At 45.9% G+C, this 15,664-nt stretch overlaps 2 protein-coding genes across 7 annotated transcripts in view; one reads left to right on the top strand and one right to left on the bottom strand.

Moving 5' to 3' along the window:
* Window positions 1–566: 566 nt before the first annotated feature.
* MPG (N-methylpurine DNA glycosylase) lies at window positions 567–14,287 on the top strand. Of its 6 annotated transcripts, none has more exons than XM_069030071.1 (6): window positions 567–653; window positions 2,019–2,109; window positions 4,679–4,823; window positions 5,419–5,644; window positions 8,655–8,859; window positions 13,770–14,287. In XM_069030071.1, the coding sequence occupies exons 4-6, from the start codon at window positions 5,423–5,425 to the stop codon at window positions 14,162–14,164; spliced, it is 822 nt and encodes a 273-aa protein (XP_068886172.1). In that variant the 5' UTR covers window positions 567–653; window positions 2,019–2,109; window positions 4,679–4,823; window positions 5,419–5,422; the 3' UTR covers window positions 14,165–14,287. The 6 variants fall into 6 exon arrangements, with proteins under 6 accessions (XP_068886172.1, XP_068886173.1, XP_068886176.1 ...); XM_069030075.1 differs by lacking the exon at window positions 567–653 and adding an exon at window positions 1,513–1,658 and having other exon boundaries at window positions 4,679–4,805; XM_069030070.1 differs by lacking the exon at window positions 567–653 and adding an exon at window positions 1,516–1,658.
* A 93-nt stretch (window positions 14,288–14,380) lies between these two features.
* Window positions 14,381–15,664, bottom strand: part of NPRL3 (NPR3 like, GATOR1 complex subunit) — a 43,224-nt gene continuing 41,940 nt past the window's right edge. The window contains exon 15 of the transcript XR_011155296.1: window positions 14,381–15,010. The gene's annotated coding sequence lies outside the window, so the exon portion shown is untranslated. The remainder of the gene's footprint in view (window positions 15,011–15,664) is intronic.

The following is a 15,664-nucleotide window of genomic DNA, read 5'->3' as shown; positions in this document are numbered from 1 at the left end:
AAGGGACCTTAAAGATCACTCAGTTCCACCCCCTGCCATGGGCAGGGGCACCTCCTATTATCCCAGGTTGCTCCAAGTCCTGTCCAACCTGCCCTGGGACACTTCCAGGGATCCAGGGGCAGCCACAGCTTCTCTGTGCCACGGCCTCCCCACCCTCACAGGGAAGAATTTCTTCGCAATATCCCCTCTGTCAGTTTGAGGCCATCCCCCCTTGTCCTGTCACTCCAGACTCTTATCCAAAGTCTCTCTCCAGCTCTCTTCAAGGCCCTTTAGCCACTGGAACGGGCTCTAAGGTCTCTGCGCGCCTCCTCTAACGCAGGCTGAACACCCCCAGTTCTCTCAGCCTTTGTACTGATGAATTAGTAACTAACATGAAAGAGCGAGGAGTGGATGCTGAAAACCAGCGAGAGTTCAAACGCTGTTTTACAGAAGGTCTGTGCTCCAGAAAACAACACCCACGACGAGACACCGCCGAGGAAAATGAATCCGTAACTCGGGGCCGCTGCGAACCCCGAGGTACCGACGGCTCTTCCCCCGCCAGGGCCGCGCCCGTCCCACCTCCCCGGCCCGCCCCTCACGGCAGCTGCGGGGCTTCCGCGGGGCCTCGGCAGGGGCTGCGCGCGCCCCGCCTGCGGCGGGAACGGGCCCGGCAGGTGCGTGAGGGGGAGCCCGGGAATGGCCGGGAGCGACCGGGAATGGCCGGGAGCGACCGGGAATGGCCGGGAGCGACCAGGAATGGCCGGGGACGGCCGGGGCGGGCGGAGGAGGGAGCTCGGATTCCTGGAGCTAGGCCGCAGCCACGGCGCCGGCAGCGCCCGAACGGGCCCGCCCGGCCTTGCCCAGCACTACCGGGCACGCCCCCCCCGCCCCCCCCCCCGCTGCAGCCCTGGGTTTCGCTCCGTATCACGAGTCCTAAACCAAAACGGAGCGTAATTCTGCTGTGAAGGCTTTTTTTTGGTTTGTTTGGGGTTTTTTGTTGGTTTTTTTGTTTGTTGTTTGTTTTTCGTCATTGCTCGTTGTTACCTTCTTTGTTATTTACGGAAGGATGAATTAAGTTTCATCCCTAAAAAGCTCAAGATGCCCGGTAGGGAGTAGGAGCGAGGATTTGAATTGCAAGGGAAGTGAGATCCCTAGCTCTCAGTAAGGTGAACAAAAGCATCCCTTTTGGCATATTTTTGAGGTATTAGGATTCCACGTCAGAATCTGTCTGTGGAGAAATTGACTATATTTATGCTTGTATTAGCTTATGCCTGCACTCTTTTCAAGGTTTTCTTTTCCTGCTTCTCACACTATTGTCCAGAAAACTATACATTATTAACTTACTTCTGGTTACTAATAGGTTAGACTAGACAGGAAAGGCAGAGAGACATCATTCATGCTGAGAACTCACTGAAGGATCTGCCTTAAAATGTCTGTTTAAGAAGTTATGGAACAAAAAGACAGGAATAACAGGTAGTAATAAGTTGCCAAACTGGCAGAAACAGGCAGGAATAAACTACCAAACCAGATGCAGCCCCCAAGGACAGTGTTGCTAATGATGGTTTCAGCAGCAAATGTGTCACTAATTTTTAAAGAGGGTTCTAGGGGAAATCCGAGGACTGCAGACCTGGAAGTTTGACCGCCAACAAGTGAATTGAATTAATAGAAAATGTAGCAAGGTAAGCTTATTGGACAGCTGCATAAATATCTAGGAGGGAAAATCAATGTGGCTTAAAAGTCATGCCTTAAAAAAATGCTGTCATTTTCTGCAGGTTTAAATAAGCATGTTGAGAGGTCTGGCTCACAGTCTGTACTCAGATTTCAGGAAGGTTTTAAACAGGATCCCTCACCTGAGCAGCCTTTGACATAATAAGGGAGTTTCCCTGTCATAAATACACAGTTGTTGCAAAGATAGGAAAGAGGATGTGAGTAAATGGGCAGCTCTCCTGCTGGCTGGAGGTCACCGTTGGGGTGCTGCAGGGATGGTTTGTAGATGACATGGAAAATCAGTGTTTCCAGCTGGCTTTGCCTTATTTCAGGTGTTAAAGAAGAGGGCTGAAGGTGATGAAGTGCAGGTGTAAACTGATTCATATGGGTGCGGAGCAGTGCAAATTTCCCACACAAAGTGAGGTGAGTTTTTGGAGCACTAGTAAGGAATTCTGAGAAGTTTTCTTCCTTGGTAAAGTCTCCCTTTGGCTAGTCTTACAGAGATTCAGGGAAGACTGTTCCTTGGTCAGGAGGTTCCAGTCTAGAGACATGGAGGATGTCTGGAGGAGCACTGTGTGCTTATTCTGTTCTTCCCCAGGCTCCTGCTCTTGACCTGGGCTGGAGAGCAGGATACTGGGGGAGGTATCCTTTGGTGTGACCCAGCATTGACCTAGCATGTACTCCCACTTGAAATCTGTACAACTGGGAATTGGTGTGAGGAATTGTCTCTCCGGAAGTGGCAGTGCTTTTATGTACTCTTCTTCATTGTTCTGTCAGAAAAATAGATGTGCCTGAGGAAGGTTTTGCAGGTAAGTGGATCTAGGAGCCAAAAATACATGCAAATTGCTGGTGGGATTTTTTTTTTTTTTGGCCTCCTTTTCATGAAAAATTATATTAAATACCTAAGGAAGTGCCTGCAAATGTAGTCTTGTTAGAAGCATTAAAGAAGCCTCTGTAGACTCTGTTGTGCCTTGACTACAGGGTATATCTGCTGCTGTGCTGGATTTTACACAGATTTGCAGTGTCTTTCCAATTTTGGCTTGCAGGTTCCTGAACCACTTGCCTGAGATTAGCCCAGCAACCCTGAACACTCCAGGCACTTCTTCTGATGATTTAGCTCTTGGTCTTCTTTTTCTGAACTTCCATAACTTTTTTTTTAATATGTTTCCCAGATGGGCTTAACAACTTGTAGTTAATTTGGTTACAACAGGATTAGTAAAAAGTGATTAAACCCACGGCTCATTATTTGAGGCACAGGAGTAGAATTTGTTTATTATACAAGCAAGAAAATCTAGACAGAAATGAAGAGTTGCAGAATTTGTCTGCAGACTTACAGAAGAGGTTGTGTCTCTTGCTTCCCAAATACACAGGGCTTGGATCCGTGGTGTGTGTTGCCTTCTACAGTGTGGTTTTTCATAGGCAAGAAGAGATTTGTATTTACAAGCAACATCCTTTCCACAAAGTGCAGATAGGCTTTGAGGCACAGAGCTTTGTGTTTCAGATCTTGCTATGAACAAGCAGGGAGACGAAGGGTACAATGTTGGGGGTTTTTGCTGGGTTTCTAAGCTGGTCTTGCAGCCCCTCATTCTGCACTCATGTTTCTGTATGTGACCCATTTCTCCTGGCTAGAAGGCAGTTTTCTGCTGCCGTTTCTATTGATGCTGAGATGTGTCAAGGGTCAGCCCACAGCAATGAAGTTACACGTGTCCTGAGGCTGCTGCTATAACATGTCAATAAGAGCACTTGCAGCTTTTAGGAATTATTTAATTAGAAGTGCAGTAGGTGCCAGGCAGCTCAGATCCTGTTTCTGATGTCGCATTCCATAAGAGCAGAAATTACCAAATGAGTTAATGCTCCACTCGCATCAGCCATGTTTGCAGCATGTCTTTATGTGTGGCTGATGAGCTGGAAGTTCCAGTTAATACTGTCAGAGGAGTCTGGAGGTATTGTCTTCAGTGGGAAGTACTGCCTTGACTGAATGTTTCAGAGGGTCAGTCTGAAATGGTGAAGTGTTCCTCCTCTGGCCCTTCCTTCCTGCAGCACTTTCTCATAGACAGGACTCATTTGCCAAGGCCACCAGACGGTTTTGTCTGAGGCAGGCTGGTGAGTTCTGACAAAATTCTTAAGAATTCCCACCAGCTGAAAGCCACAGTTCAGAGCAGAGTACCTGGCATGGAGCTGGTGGTTCTATGGCAAGTCTCTGACATCATTGAATTATTGCAATAAAGAATTAGGTGGTTAGAAAAAAAATAAAACCATCCTACCTCTCTGCCAGTCATGCCAATGTGATTTTATTTTTTTCCCTGCCTATTTTTATATGTTTGTGTCTGGATTCTTCTGAAGTGAAACATAGCACTGTTGGGGAATTGGCCCTGGTGATTCAGTTTGTAGCAATGCTGAATTTGTTTCACTGTAATGAAAATAAAGTGTTGCTGGTGGACCTTTCATTGTGAGAATCATCAGATCAAGATAAAGATTGGTTTTGATGTTGAAATATTTTGTAGTAATTTTTAAATGCTGATGGTCTGGTGAAAAATGAGTGGCAACAGCTAATTACTTATGTATCTACTTCCTTGCAGGTTCAGCTGTGTATAGGGTTCTTTCTCCATTTCTAAATCTGTATGATGTTGGAGCCTTACATCTACATGTGGTTCAATTTTAGAACTTGTGTCTTTGCATTCTCTTGTAAAAGTCCTTTTTTTGAGGCTGACGCTTTCCAAATTTAGTGCCAGTGGGGGCATTTAAAAAGTTTGGTTTCAGCTTTCTGTGTATTCAGTATAGGAAAAGTGCATTCCCCACTGAATAACAAAGGCTGAAGAGCATCTGCAGCACTGCCCGTCTGGGAGATGGGACCAACAGAACACTGCAAATTATTCTGGAGTTTGATTTAATGGTGCACTCTTGGTATCACATTTCCATCATATCTCCAGAATCTCTTGGCCTGTTTCAAAGTACTTTATACAGTGAATAAATGTTTGTACCTGTTCAACAGGTGTAAGGACTGCAGCCCTGAAAAGGAAGCACCAACTTTTTGGAACTCACATAGTTAAGTGGTGACAAAGCAGAAGAACAATTGCACCTGGTGTAATTGCCTCAGGTCCATACTACTGGCTGGAACAGTAGGTTGAATCTTTCTGGTAGGTTGAATCATTTTGGGGAGATTCTAACACAAACATTTCTACAGCACAATAAAAAAGTTTGTGACTGTGAATAGGGCATCTCTAAACTTCCTGTGGAGGTTTAGATTCTGATCCTGTTACATTACCTTTGAAAATGATTGATACACAACTTCTGTGGGCTTTCTGAGGCACCACAATTTTTGAAGTGGTTGTTTTCTGTTTTTTTCTGTCTACTTAAAAGATTGTGTTAGTTTTAGGTAAAAAGTACGTAGTACTGGTTCATCTTTGCTTTCAATTTCTGAATTTTATAACCTAACAGCAAACTTATTTTCAACGCTCAGTGGAGCAGAGTTGCTTTTATCTGCAGTCCTTAAAAGATGAATACTCAAACTGCTGTTTTCTGTTTGCTCACCAGTAGAGCCCAATATTTGCCCAGCCTGGTGCAAACACAGCTAAATCTGTCACCTGCTGCTGCAGTTTGCATAGGTTGTCCATGTAGTCGTAGCTTTCAGATTTATTGTTGTGGAGAGATGTGTAAAAGCAGAAGTTTGTGGAAATGAGTTGCTTTTAAATAAGCTTTATAATCCTAATTATGCTTATATCCATTTTCTAGAACTATGCCAAGAAAAAGAAAGCTGTTGGCTCAATTAAGTGCTGTTCAAAGCAACACCAGCTTCCCTCAGATGGATGCCTTGGAGAAACTGAGCACTACACCTGGAGCAGATCCTTCTCCAAAAAGCAGCAAATATTTTGTGATAGAGAAAAAAAACTCTCCTCAGCTACAAGCAGATTTTTTCGACCAGCCATGTGTTAGTCTGGCCAAGTCCTTTCTGGGTCAGGTAAGACATGAGCACTGAGATTCTTGTAGTGGAGCATGTGCTAGCTAATAACTTAGTGTAAAAGGATGAAATTCTTTCTTGTCCATTTGACTCCCGGGCTTGGCTATTTTAGGAATACAGCTCTCATTCCTTCTTTTGCTAAGTGCAGTGGAATGTAAAGACTAGTAGCCAAATCTATTCTAGATGAGGTCAGAGGAGTAATTTTTCAGGTTTAGTCTGTCACATTTTTAATTGGGTTTTTTTTGGTGGAGTTTTCCTCCCTTTTTTCTACTTACTAAAATGGGCTTTACTACTTGTAGTTTGAAGGCTGTTTCAGGCCCATTATTTTCCTTTCAGCAACTGCTTTGCTTGTTTTTGTTTCTTGCTTAGCCCAGTGGAAAGTAATGCTCTGCAGTCAGCAACATCTTCTCTGCCTCCATTTTACTGTCTTGTTTTGCTAAGGATTGCACAGTCCCACAGTTAAGTTCTCTTCCCTCCAAATATTGCTATTCCTGTCTTTTGTTTCTGAGTTTCCAAGTCATTACTTGTTCATGCAAGGACTTCTCCCTTAGACCATTGCATAAACTTTGAGGAGTCCTTGGACCTTGTTGAAAACCTTTGGAAATCAGTGTGGTGGAGATTCACTCTTCTGCTTAGTGAGTCCTTCAGAAAACTCTCTGGCTGTTCCAGGGGAGAGAGTTCCCTCTGTTTTCCCTATAAAAAGTTCCAGTCTGGGACCTTCTAAACGCAACTGCAAAATGTGTGTTCAGTTTCACTGCTATGGTCTTATCTTCTCTGAGTCTTTTTTATACCTGCAGGGTGAGCAGACTCTCTAGGTTCTCATGGCTTTAGATAACTTCAGGAATTTGTTCCACAAACTGTTGGTTTTGGCCCATTTTGCTGCATCCAGCCTATTTCTGTTTTCTAAGGATATCTTGCTTGTAATTGACGCCTTTGCTCTGCTTTTTAGTCCTGCTGGGTTTCTTTCTGGTGTGCTTTCACCTCTCTGTGATACTCCATATGTGTTGCTATCTTTACAGACATCCTGTTAGAGGCTTGCCTTTCAAGCCTTAACCTTTGGCTGCCTCTAAAGTTCTTCCCAACAAGCTTCCTCACTTTACGTAGTTTCCTCTTTTTGCTGGTAGGCAGGACTCTTATTTTTGGACTTTAATGCTTGTGAAAAGACACTGAACTCTGTCTTTCATGGTCATGATACAAAGTTGACTTTCAGGAACAAGTCTTTGGAAAAGACTTTGTGTTTTGCTGCAGATCTGACAACTGAGTCTTTTCTTACGAGATTCCTGATTCCTCACTCTGCACAGCATTTGATGGTGTCTAAGAAAACATTTTTTGTGTCCTGGTCTAGCTGAGGATACCTGAGTCTCACTTTACTGATACATTGTTGTTGTCTTAATGGCTCTATCACCCTTATGCATTCAGTTACTCTGGGCAGATGATACTTGAGTCCTGATTCTGTATTTTTCCTATTTAGGCCTAGTATTACAAACCAGGTGATTTCTATCTTAATTTTACATTTTCTTTAAAGTAACCCCCAGTCTCCCATGTCCCAGCCTATTCTCTCAGAAAGGTAATTAAGTGTTTCCTTCATTATCTTCATTCTACCAAATTTTGGAGGCATCTGGTATATTAATCTTGCTTATCTTCATGATACCTGAGTTCTTGGAAACAAAAAAGATACATGCAGTAAATGGCCTCTCAGAGGGAACTGCCATAACATCAAGATACATCCTCAATGAGAAAAGTAACTTTTATGAAATGGCTTACTGTGAGGTGTTGGGAATTATCACCAATTTTAAACTTTCTAATTCAACAGAATATTTGGTGTGTCTGAAGACAGGGAAGTGCCTGGATGCTTTTAAACCCATTACCTAACCATTGCATTTCATCTTACTGAGGGAGAAATGTGGCCACATGGGTCTGGTTTTGGGGTGTTCACAGGCACTTGCTGAACACCAGTGCTTTTTTTTTTCATAAAAAATAATAAACAGATTATTTTCAACAATTTGACAAGTGCTGCAGGAAAACCATGGTATGCCAGAGCTGCAAGTTTGGAAACCAACTTCTGGAGCATCCATACTGGAGCAGATCAATATCTGCATTAGCAATCCAGCACAAACATCTGTTAGGAATTAAACTTTCTTATCTGAAGGTCATTTTTGAACAGCTGGATGGAAGGGCTGGATAATTAAAGTGTTATAATTAAACTGATTGCTGGTACCCAAACAGGACTGTGCTGCAGTATTTCACACACATTAAGTAAAACACAAAGTTTGGAAATCAGGTCAAACCACAAATTCCTTTGTACAAAGTTTAGTTGTTGTTTTATTTTTAAAGAGAATCTTTTGACTGTCATGTTTTGCTTCCCCTGCATCTGCTTTGTTTTATTCAAGGAGGTACCAGCAGCAAAGAACACACTGTAATAACAAAGATCTGTTGTTGTCTGCCTGAAGCCAATTCCCAGCTCTCCTGCACTGCCCTTCTCTGTGGTGCAGAAAATACTGAAATAGCATTGATGCTCTCTCTAGAGCTGATTATCTCTGTGATTTGGGACTGGGACTTGTTTGAAACATCTCTAGGGAGAGAAACTGTCTAATCATAGCAGTTATTTAATTGTGCCACTGTCATATTTCTTCTGATCTAAAGATTATACATTCATGATGCTTCAGGGTTAATATCAGTGGTGATTTTTGCTTTAAACCTGATGGATTGGAGTGCAGAATACAGAAAATAACCACAAAAGCAACTCTGTGGTTCTTTTTAATACTGCCTCATCTAGACACTCAAATGCACCAAGCATTTTGTGGGGTGAGTGATAGGTAGGAACTCCTTGTAGTGGGCTGTGGCCTGGGCAGTGGAAGCTGAAAAAGTTGGTTTTAGCTTACAGGCTGCTAACTGGAGAGGATTTAGTACCATCAGGTCCTTTCTTTCCAACTTCTCTGTTTCCACAGCTCTTGCTGTGGTTATTTTGTACTGAGGGCCGGTAACTGATGCACTCTGACCTCTCTTTCAGATTTTGGTTCGCAAACTTCCTGATGGCAGAGAGCTCTGGGGCAGGATTGTTGAAACAGAAGCTTATCTGGGTGGGGAAGATGAAGCTTCCCACTCGAAAGGTGGGAAGCAAACACAACGAAACGCAGCAATGTTCATGAAACCAGGAACTCTGTACGTGTATCAGATCTACGGGATTTATTACTGCATGAATGTTTCCAGCCAAGGTAAGCTGAGGCTGAAAGAGATGGAATGCCAGCAGGATGGGGCTGACATTTCAAGCTACAGCAGCACTGCAGTCACTTGTGAGCTCTCTGTGGGATCTCTGATGTCAGTGACTTGCTGTCATGATCGTCCCTTGGGACCCGGGCTTTGCCATTGTGCAGGCAGCACAGCAGGCAGGGCCCATCTCCAGCTGCCCAGTTTGTCCCAGCTGTGAGCTGTGGGAGCTGTTCAGGCACACAAAGATTGAGAAATGAGGGAAAATCTGGATAGGATAGAGCTTTCAGTTTTGATGACCGGGCTGCTGTCTCAGTCATGCGATTCAGTGAACCTTGTTCCTCAAAAGTGGTGATGTAGAGAAGAATTCAGAGTCATTAATGACAGCCTAAATCTTGGTGTCTGTTGCCATGGCAGGAAACTCCTCTGTCTCCTACCTTTATCTTCAGAGGCTGAATGAAACATTGGGAAAAAAAAGTCTGAGATGTCCTAAGCTTAAGCAAGGAGTCAGTAGGAGCATTTTAGCTGTTTTGCTGTATCTAAAAGCCAAAAAACCTCACCCAAATCAAAATACCCAGACTGTTACAGAATCTTCAACCTTCTTTTATTATTCTCGAGAAAAAATAATCAAGCTCTAATTAAATTATTCTGGAATTTACTGAAACTGTCCTTCCACATTTCAAGACTCTTAACAAGCAAGCATTACTGAAAACTTCCTTTTTTTCCTTTCCTTTAAGAATGACAGTATTTATCTTGCAATGAAGCTGTTGTTTAATTAGACACCTTGAAATGGCAGCAAATTCCTAGGCAACTACTCCGTTAGAAAAAATCTCAAACCCAATTTACTTTCTTTTTCACCATTTCAAAGATAAAGGTTAAAAAGCTTGTGTATTCCTAAGTGAAAAGCAAATGTAACTGTGACCATTAATCCTCAGGTTTTGGCCTTTGGACAGAAGCCAAGCAGAGAAACAGTGCCAGGTTATAGTGTGGGGAAAGAGCCTGACTTTCCAGCTGGGGTCTGGAGTCTGGACGATCAACACATGTGAACTTCATTACATTGGCTCTGCTAGATCTGTTCAGATAATGAAAGCACATGATTTGTTTGTCAGGATGGGATTCTTGGTGTTTGAAATATTAGGAATAATACTTTTCATTTAAAAAAAATATGTTTAGCCTTTGAATTCTAGAAAGACTTCTTTGAAATACATGCTTTGGGAAATTTTTCCTTATATACCTGTGTTTAGTTTTGTAGCAAGCCAGTTAAAGAGCTCCCTGTGGTGATGGAATTCATTGGATTTTTTTGTTACAAACTCCCTCCCCATCATCCTGTCACACATGCAGTGACACTGGGCAGAGCTGTCACTGCCAGCTTTGTCAGAGCACTGCAGTCAATACTGTGGCTGTGCACTGATGCAGCTACATAAACAGGAGCTGCTCCTTCTGTGGATTTGCCCACATGCAGAAGTGTTGAAAGAAAGAATCTGGGGAGGAATCACACCTGAGATGTTTTTCTCCAGTTAGAGGAAGGAGGAGTTGTTTAATTGTCCTGTTGTTTAGACTGAGGGAAGGATTGAGGGAGTCATCTTCGTGGTGGCACCTGGGCAGAAGGCAAAAGCGTTTCATTCTCTGGAAATGGGATAGATTTTGGAAACTTTGGCTGTGAAAAAACACAAGGAAACCCTGGCAAAAAAAACCTGTTTCTTGTGGCATAGCTTGGTCCTTCATAGCACAGACCACACTGAAGGGAAACAGCTCCAAGAGACAAGTGTATCCTCTGAAGCAGTGGCAGCTCTGACTCTTTAGGGATCACTTGTTTAGATACACAACCTCATACCTCTAACTCCAGCTGGAATAAACCTTCTCTGTTTATTGGTTTATGCTGGAGTTCAGGCTCTGGTATCACTCAGGGATAGGAAGAGCGTGTCACCCGCAGCCCTGTGTACATAAAACCACAATGAGATGAGGAGGGGCTCCAGTACTTTTTGTCAGTGAGGAAGGGGAAATATTTGTGCAGATCACTGAGATAAAGCTGTGTCAAGGGGAATTTTACTGTGAGAGGTCTTCCCATCACTGAGTGAAATGCTGCAACTGCCTGAAGCCACGTCAGGCATCACTGCATTTGGAGAAATCATGGATAGTAGAGGAGAAGAGCTCACATAAAAAATGTAGCCAGAGTCTTTTAGTGTGCATGAATCCTACAGTATCTCCTGAGCAGCACAATAATCTTCGTACTAAGAGCTTTCCCTAGAGTTGAGAGAGATGTGGGGCTTCCCTTGCCTCAGGAAGAGGATAAATGCCAGTCATGCTTCTCTTCGACTTAGCTGTGATCTGTTTCTCTGGAATTTGCCAAGGTCTGTATTTTGCTGCCAGATCTGAAAGAATAGCTTGTAAAATGGAGAGCCTAGTGATGCTCAGCCCAGGGTCACACTGCAGGGACTTCTCCCTAACTTTCAGATCCTAGACTAGGATTTTGAAGGAAGTATTCGGGAGCACTGAGTCAGGCAGGTGAATGGAGGAGAAAATTCTCTCCAGTGGCCAAGAGCTGTTTCCAAGCCGGGGAGCTGGAGCTGTTTCAGGGAAGGAGCAGCAAGCTGCACTGTGGGGGTGTGGGACTCCACTGTCATATTATGATTTCTAGCTGCTCAGGGAGAGAATTGACCTCTGCAGTGTTGTTAGATCCCAGCTTTTAGCCCTGAATGCTGCTCATTATATGGAGTGACTCTTATCAAGGGAGATAAATACTCGGCATCACCAACTCACCCTACTGCTGCTGCTGGTGTGCCCATGTTGGGCAGATGCTGAACCCAGGTGACCCTTGAGAGTGAACTGCTGCAGGTTGGGAGGGGGAGGAAGCCAGGCTGAAGCACTCTAGAGATGAGCCAAAGGGATTCAGCTACTCTTTGGGAATTAAAATTAAATGTCTAATGTGGAAGTATGCTCAGGAGGACCCAGGGGTGTGAGGGGAATAAAGCAGTAGCTCATCAGGGCATCTCTGCACTCTTGTCCTGCCTGCTGTCTCCACCTCTTCCCAAGGCTGCTTTCTGGGTAGAGTGTGGTATGTGCTGCACACAGCTAGAAAGAACCTGAAAACTTCCAGCTGGAAATGCAGAAAGAGCAGCCAGAGACAGAAGTTCCCAGTACCCCCTGGCTGGGCTCTGTGATGCTCTGGGCGCACCTGCAGCTTTCCAAGAGCTCATCACTCTTCATGTGAACTCCCAAGGACTCAGTTCAATTTATGTGTGGCCACAGTTTCCACTTGCATTTGAGATGGATGAAAGCAAGTAGTATAATTAGCAATTGCTCAGAATCCCACGGTTGTTCCTGGCAAGGGAGGCAGCAACATGATGTGAAGGATGTTTCTTTGTGCATCGATAAAAAGCAGAATTAGGACATGGAACATGTTCTTAAAAATCTAAAATGACCTTTGAGCTCTAAATCACTGTTAGGCCAGGGAAGCGGCTTTTGGCTGCCAGATTAGCATCAATCCCCCCCTCCATGGAGAAGGGAGTGCCTAGGAACAGATTGCTGACAGCTGTTGGAATTCAGGCTGTTGACTTCACCGAGCTGTAGTGGGGGCAGCAGGGGCTCCGAGAAGGTTCAGGACAGCAGGCACACCTCAGAGAGCCAGGAACCAGGACCTCACTGGGAGCACAGAGGGATAATTTAGTGTGGGATTTGTACAAAAAATGAGAGGGATTCTATTTTGGGAAGTCACAGGTCCTTAGGGATCTGCCAGTGCCTACAAAAAAACCTTTGCCAGGCATGAGCATGGTTCCAGATGTTCGAGGCTGGAGAGGGAGAGGGATTCTTGGGGAGTGGCACTGCACAGATGCTGGCAGGAGGAAAGCCGTGGGCGGCCAGCACAAGGGGAGCTGTGTGGGGCTGCACACAGGCCCTGTGCCAGTGCTCTCCTCACCCACTCAGGGGCAGAAGACCTCCCTGCTGTCCACTGGAAAATACCAGGGAAACGTTTCTGTCCCACTTATGCTGGAGATCCTTGTTAGACACGGAATGTCTGCTGTGAGCTGTGTCTTTGCTTCACTGTCACCTGGCTGCAACAGCTGGGAGGGCAGGAGACCTAAGGCTTCTGACAGGGTGGCAAATCACATTTGAGAAAAGAATTTGTCAGTTTTCTTCAGTTTTTGTCATAGAAAGGTCTTCTCTGCCAAGTGCTGCTCCCAGGGCTGTGCATCCCACAGCCAGACTGTGCAGCCCTGTCCTGCCCCAGGTCCCTGCCTTGGGAGAGCTTCCCTGGCACATGCGTCCCAATCACATTCTGTTGGAGCTGTGCAGTTACCCAAGGCCCTGCTCATCCCACCTGTTCCACCTCCAGGAGTTTGCATTGGTGCCAACTGCAGCCCAGGCTTCTTCAGCAGTGTCTGCTCCCAGTGCCTGCAGCTCCTTCCCAGGTTTCTCTTTGTCCAGCCTCACTCTGCAGGCTGCCTCTTCCTGCTGGCAGCATCCAGACTCATTCTTCCTCGCCTTTGTTAGCTGGAGTTCTTGTAATCAGAGTTTATTAGAAATCCACTGGGTTTGGGAGTAGCTTTGGATACCTCTGCCAAAACTGAACCAGATGTATATTTATTCCTGAACATTGTGCTGACATAAGAAAAAGCTCTTGCCCTCTGGCAAGCCTTGAAGCAGCAGCCAGACTTAACAACATGAGGTGGAGCTGGAAAGAGCAAGTCAGCACTGCAGAATGAAGGGCACAGAGCTACAGAACACTGGACATTTGGAGGAGGGAAGGAAGCGCACTTGGAGCAAAGGATAGGCCCCATGGTTGGGTGCACCAGGCCATTCCCTCCTCCATCGGGCTGAGCCACAGGCTCAGAGCTGAAGTGCTGCTGGCAGTGGGCTGGAAGGTGAGGCATTCCCAAAAAACACCCCCATACTAACACCCAGCTCTTGTTCTGCACAGGAGAAGGGGCTGCAGTGCTGCTGCGTTCCTTGGAACCTCTGCAGGGCTTGGATGCCATGAGGGAGCTGCGCAGGGCCTCCAGGAAAGCACCCACCAAGCTGCTCAAGGACTGGCAGCTCTGCAATGGGCCCTCCAAGCTCTGCCAGGCATTTGGCATCGACAAGGCTTTTGATCAAAGGGACCTGACTCAGGATGCTGCCATCTGGATGGTGCCTGGACAGGACCCGCCAGGGGAGCAGGACGTGGTGACCACTACCAGGATTGGCATTGGTGACAGGGGAGAGTGGGCACAGAAACCACTCAGGTTTTATTTACGGGGAAACAAATTTGTGAGTGTTTTAGACAAGAAAATTGAGAGAGAGATGGCAGCAAGGGGACACTCCCCTTGCAGCTGACAAGTCTTGCAAGTGCCCCAGGGACCAGGACCTGAGCTGTGCTCTGTACAATGGCCTCAAGCTGCATCATGGCAGGTAGAGGGGCTTGGGTGTTTTTAACAATAAATGTATTTTGTCACAGTGGATGGGGCAAGGTGGAGCTTTACTTGCAGGAGACTGTCATGGGCCTCCCAGCCAGAACTGAGGCTGGTTTTGGACACTTTGGATGGACACTGAAGGCCACTTTCCCCCTTGCCAATGGATGCAGGGTTAATTAGGGTGGGTGAGAGGAGAAGGGTCACAGCTCTGTGCTGGTCCCACCTCAGCTCCCAGCAGAGGCCAGTGCTTGGTTGCTGCAGGGGAATAGTAAAATAACTGGATGGCAGCAGAGCAGCCTGAAAGGATGGGAGCTGGGGGAGAAGGAGATAAAGGGGGGATCTTACTGTTGTCTGCAACTACCTCAGGGGAGGGTATAGAGAAGACAGAGCCAGGCTGCTGTCAGACAGGATGAGAGGCAACAGGCCACCAGCTGGAAAACAGGAAGTTCTCATTAGCTCTATGGAAAAAATTTTCACCATGAGGATGGTCAAACACTGGAACAGGGCCCCAGCCATTCACGCCTCCACAGGACAGGGTCCTGAGTGACCTGATCTAACACCTTTCCTTTGAGCAGAGACCCCTTCCAACCTCTACCTGTCTCTAAGGTCCAGCTCGGAGAACAACAATGTGTTTTGTTCATTTTCCCAGCTGCATTTGAAACCAGTTCAGAACTTACCACTGTGTGAACCCCCACACAAGAGAAAGCATTGGTGCAGCAGCCTGACTTGAGGTACAGAGGGGAAGAACATCCAGGATTCAGGGCAGGACCTGCAGGACCGCAGTCACACTGGGTGGGTGACAGGGACACACCTCCCACCTCCAACCCCATATTAAGGTTCCATACAATAAAAGGGCTCAAGTTTTTAAAAACTCTTGTCCCCATCCCATGAAAGAATTTGGTTTGGCCCCTTCTGAGCAGTCTTTTTTCTGATTGCAGTAGCTCACCTTGATGCTCAGGTGCTGGGGCTGGTTGAGACAGGGTCGACAGTGGTGTTGATCTGATTTTTAGGTCAGATACGGTTTTTTCCTCTTCTCTACCATTCCTGTTGCAGCTGCAGGGCCAGACTTGCTAAAGGAACCCTGAGTCATGGAGTAGCTCCCCCAGCACTTGACTGCTGGAAGGTAAGTCAGCTAAAGCTCCCAGTTTCACCCAGTTTGTGTGGGCAAGTGAAGCTGCTCCTGAGAGCTTGCAGCTCTGGGAAAAGCTCCAGGTGTTGTGCATGGTGTAAGGGAAGGTCTTCAGAGGGAGCCTGACAACCTTTTAACAAACCCGTAGAAGCCACACCACTAAGGAGGTAAAGTTCTGCCTCCCTTCCCCAGGTATGCAGCACAGAGCAGTGAGCAGCTGTGGGGGACAGTGGCCTCACACAGGCAGGGGTGAGCTGGCACAAGCTCCTGCTGTCCCCAAGCCCTGGCATGTCC

Source organism: Aphelocoma coerulescens, chromosome 14 (assembly GCF_041296385.1).
Source record: "Aphelocoma coerulescens isolate FSJ_1873_10779 chromosome 14, UR_Acoe_1.0, whole genome shotgun sequence".
Taxonomy (NCBI): Eukaryota; Metazoa; Chordata; class Aves; order Passeriformes; family Corvidae; genus Aphelocoma; species Aphelocoma coerulescens.
The sequence above is the reverse complement of the archived record's forward strand: the minus strand, read 5'-3'. Positions and strand labels throughout refer to the sequence as shown.

Bases quoted from the DNA above. Each gene is read 5' to 3' on its own strand.
- MPG (XM_069030071.1), top strand. From the start codon at position 5,423: ATGCCAAGAAAAAGAAAGCTGTTGGCTCAATTAAGTGCTGTTCAAAGC. The intron at 5,645-8,654 runs GTAAGACATGAG...CCTCTCTTTCAG, and splicing joins CCAAGTCCTTTCTGGGTCAG to ATTTTGGTTCGCAAACTTCC. The intron at 8,860-13,769 runs GTAAGCTGAGGC...TGTTCTGCACAG, and splicing joins CATGAATGTTTCCAGCCAAG to GAGAAGGGGCTGCAGTGCTG.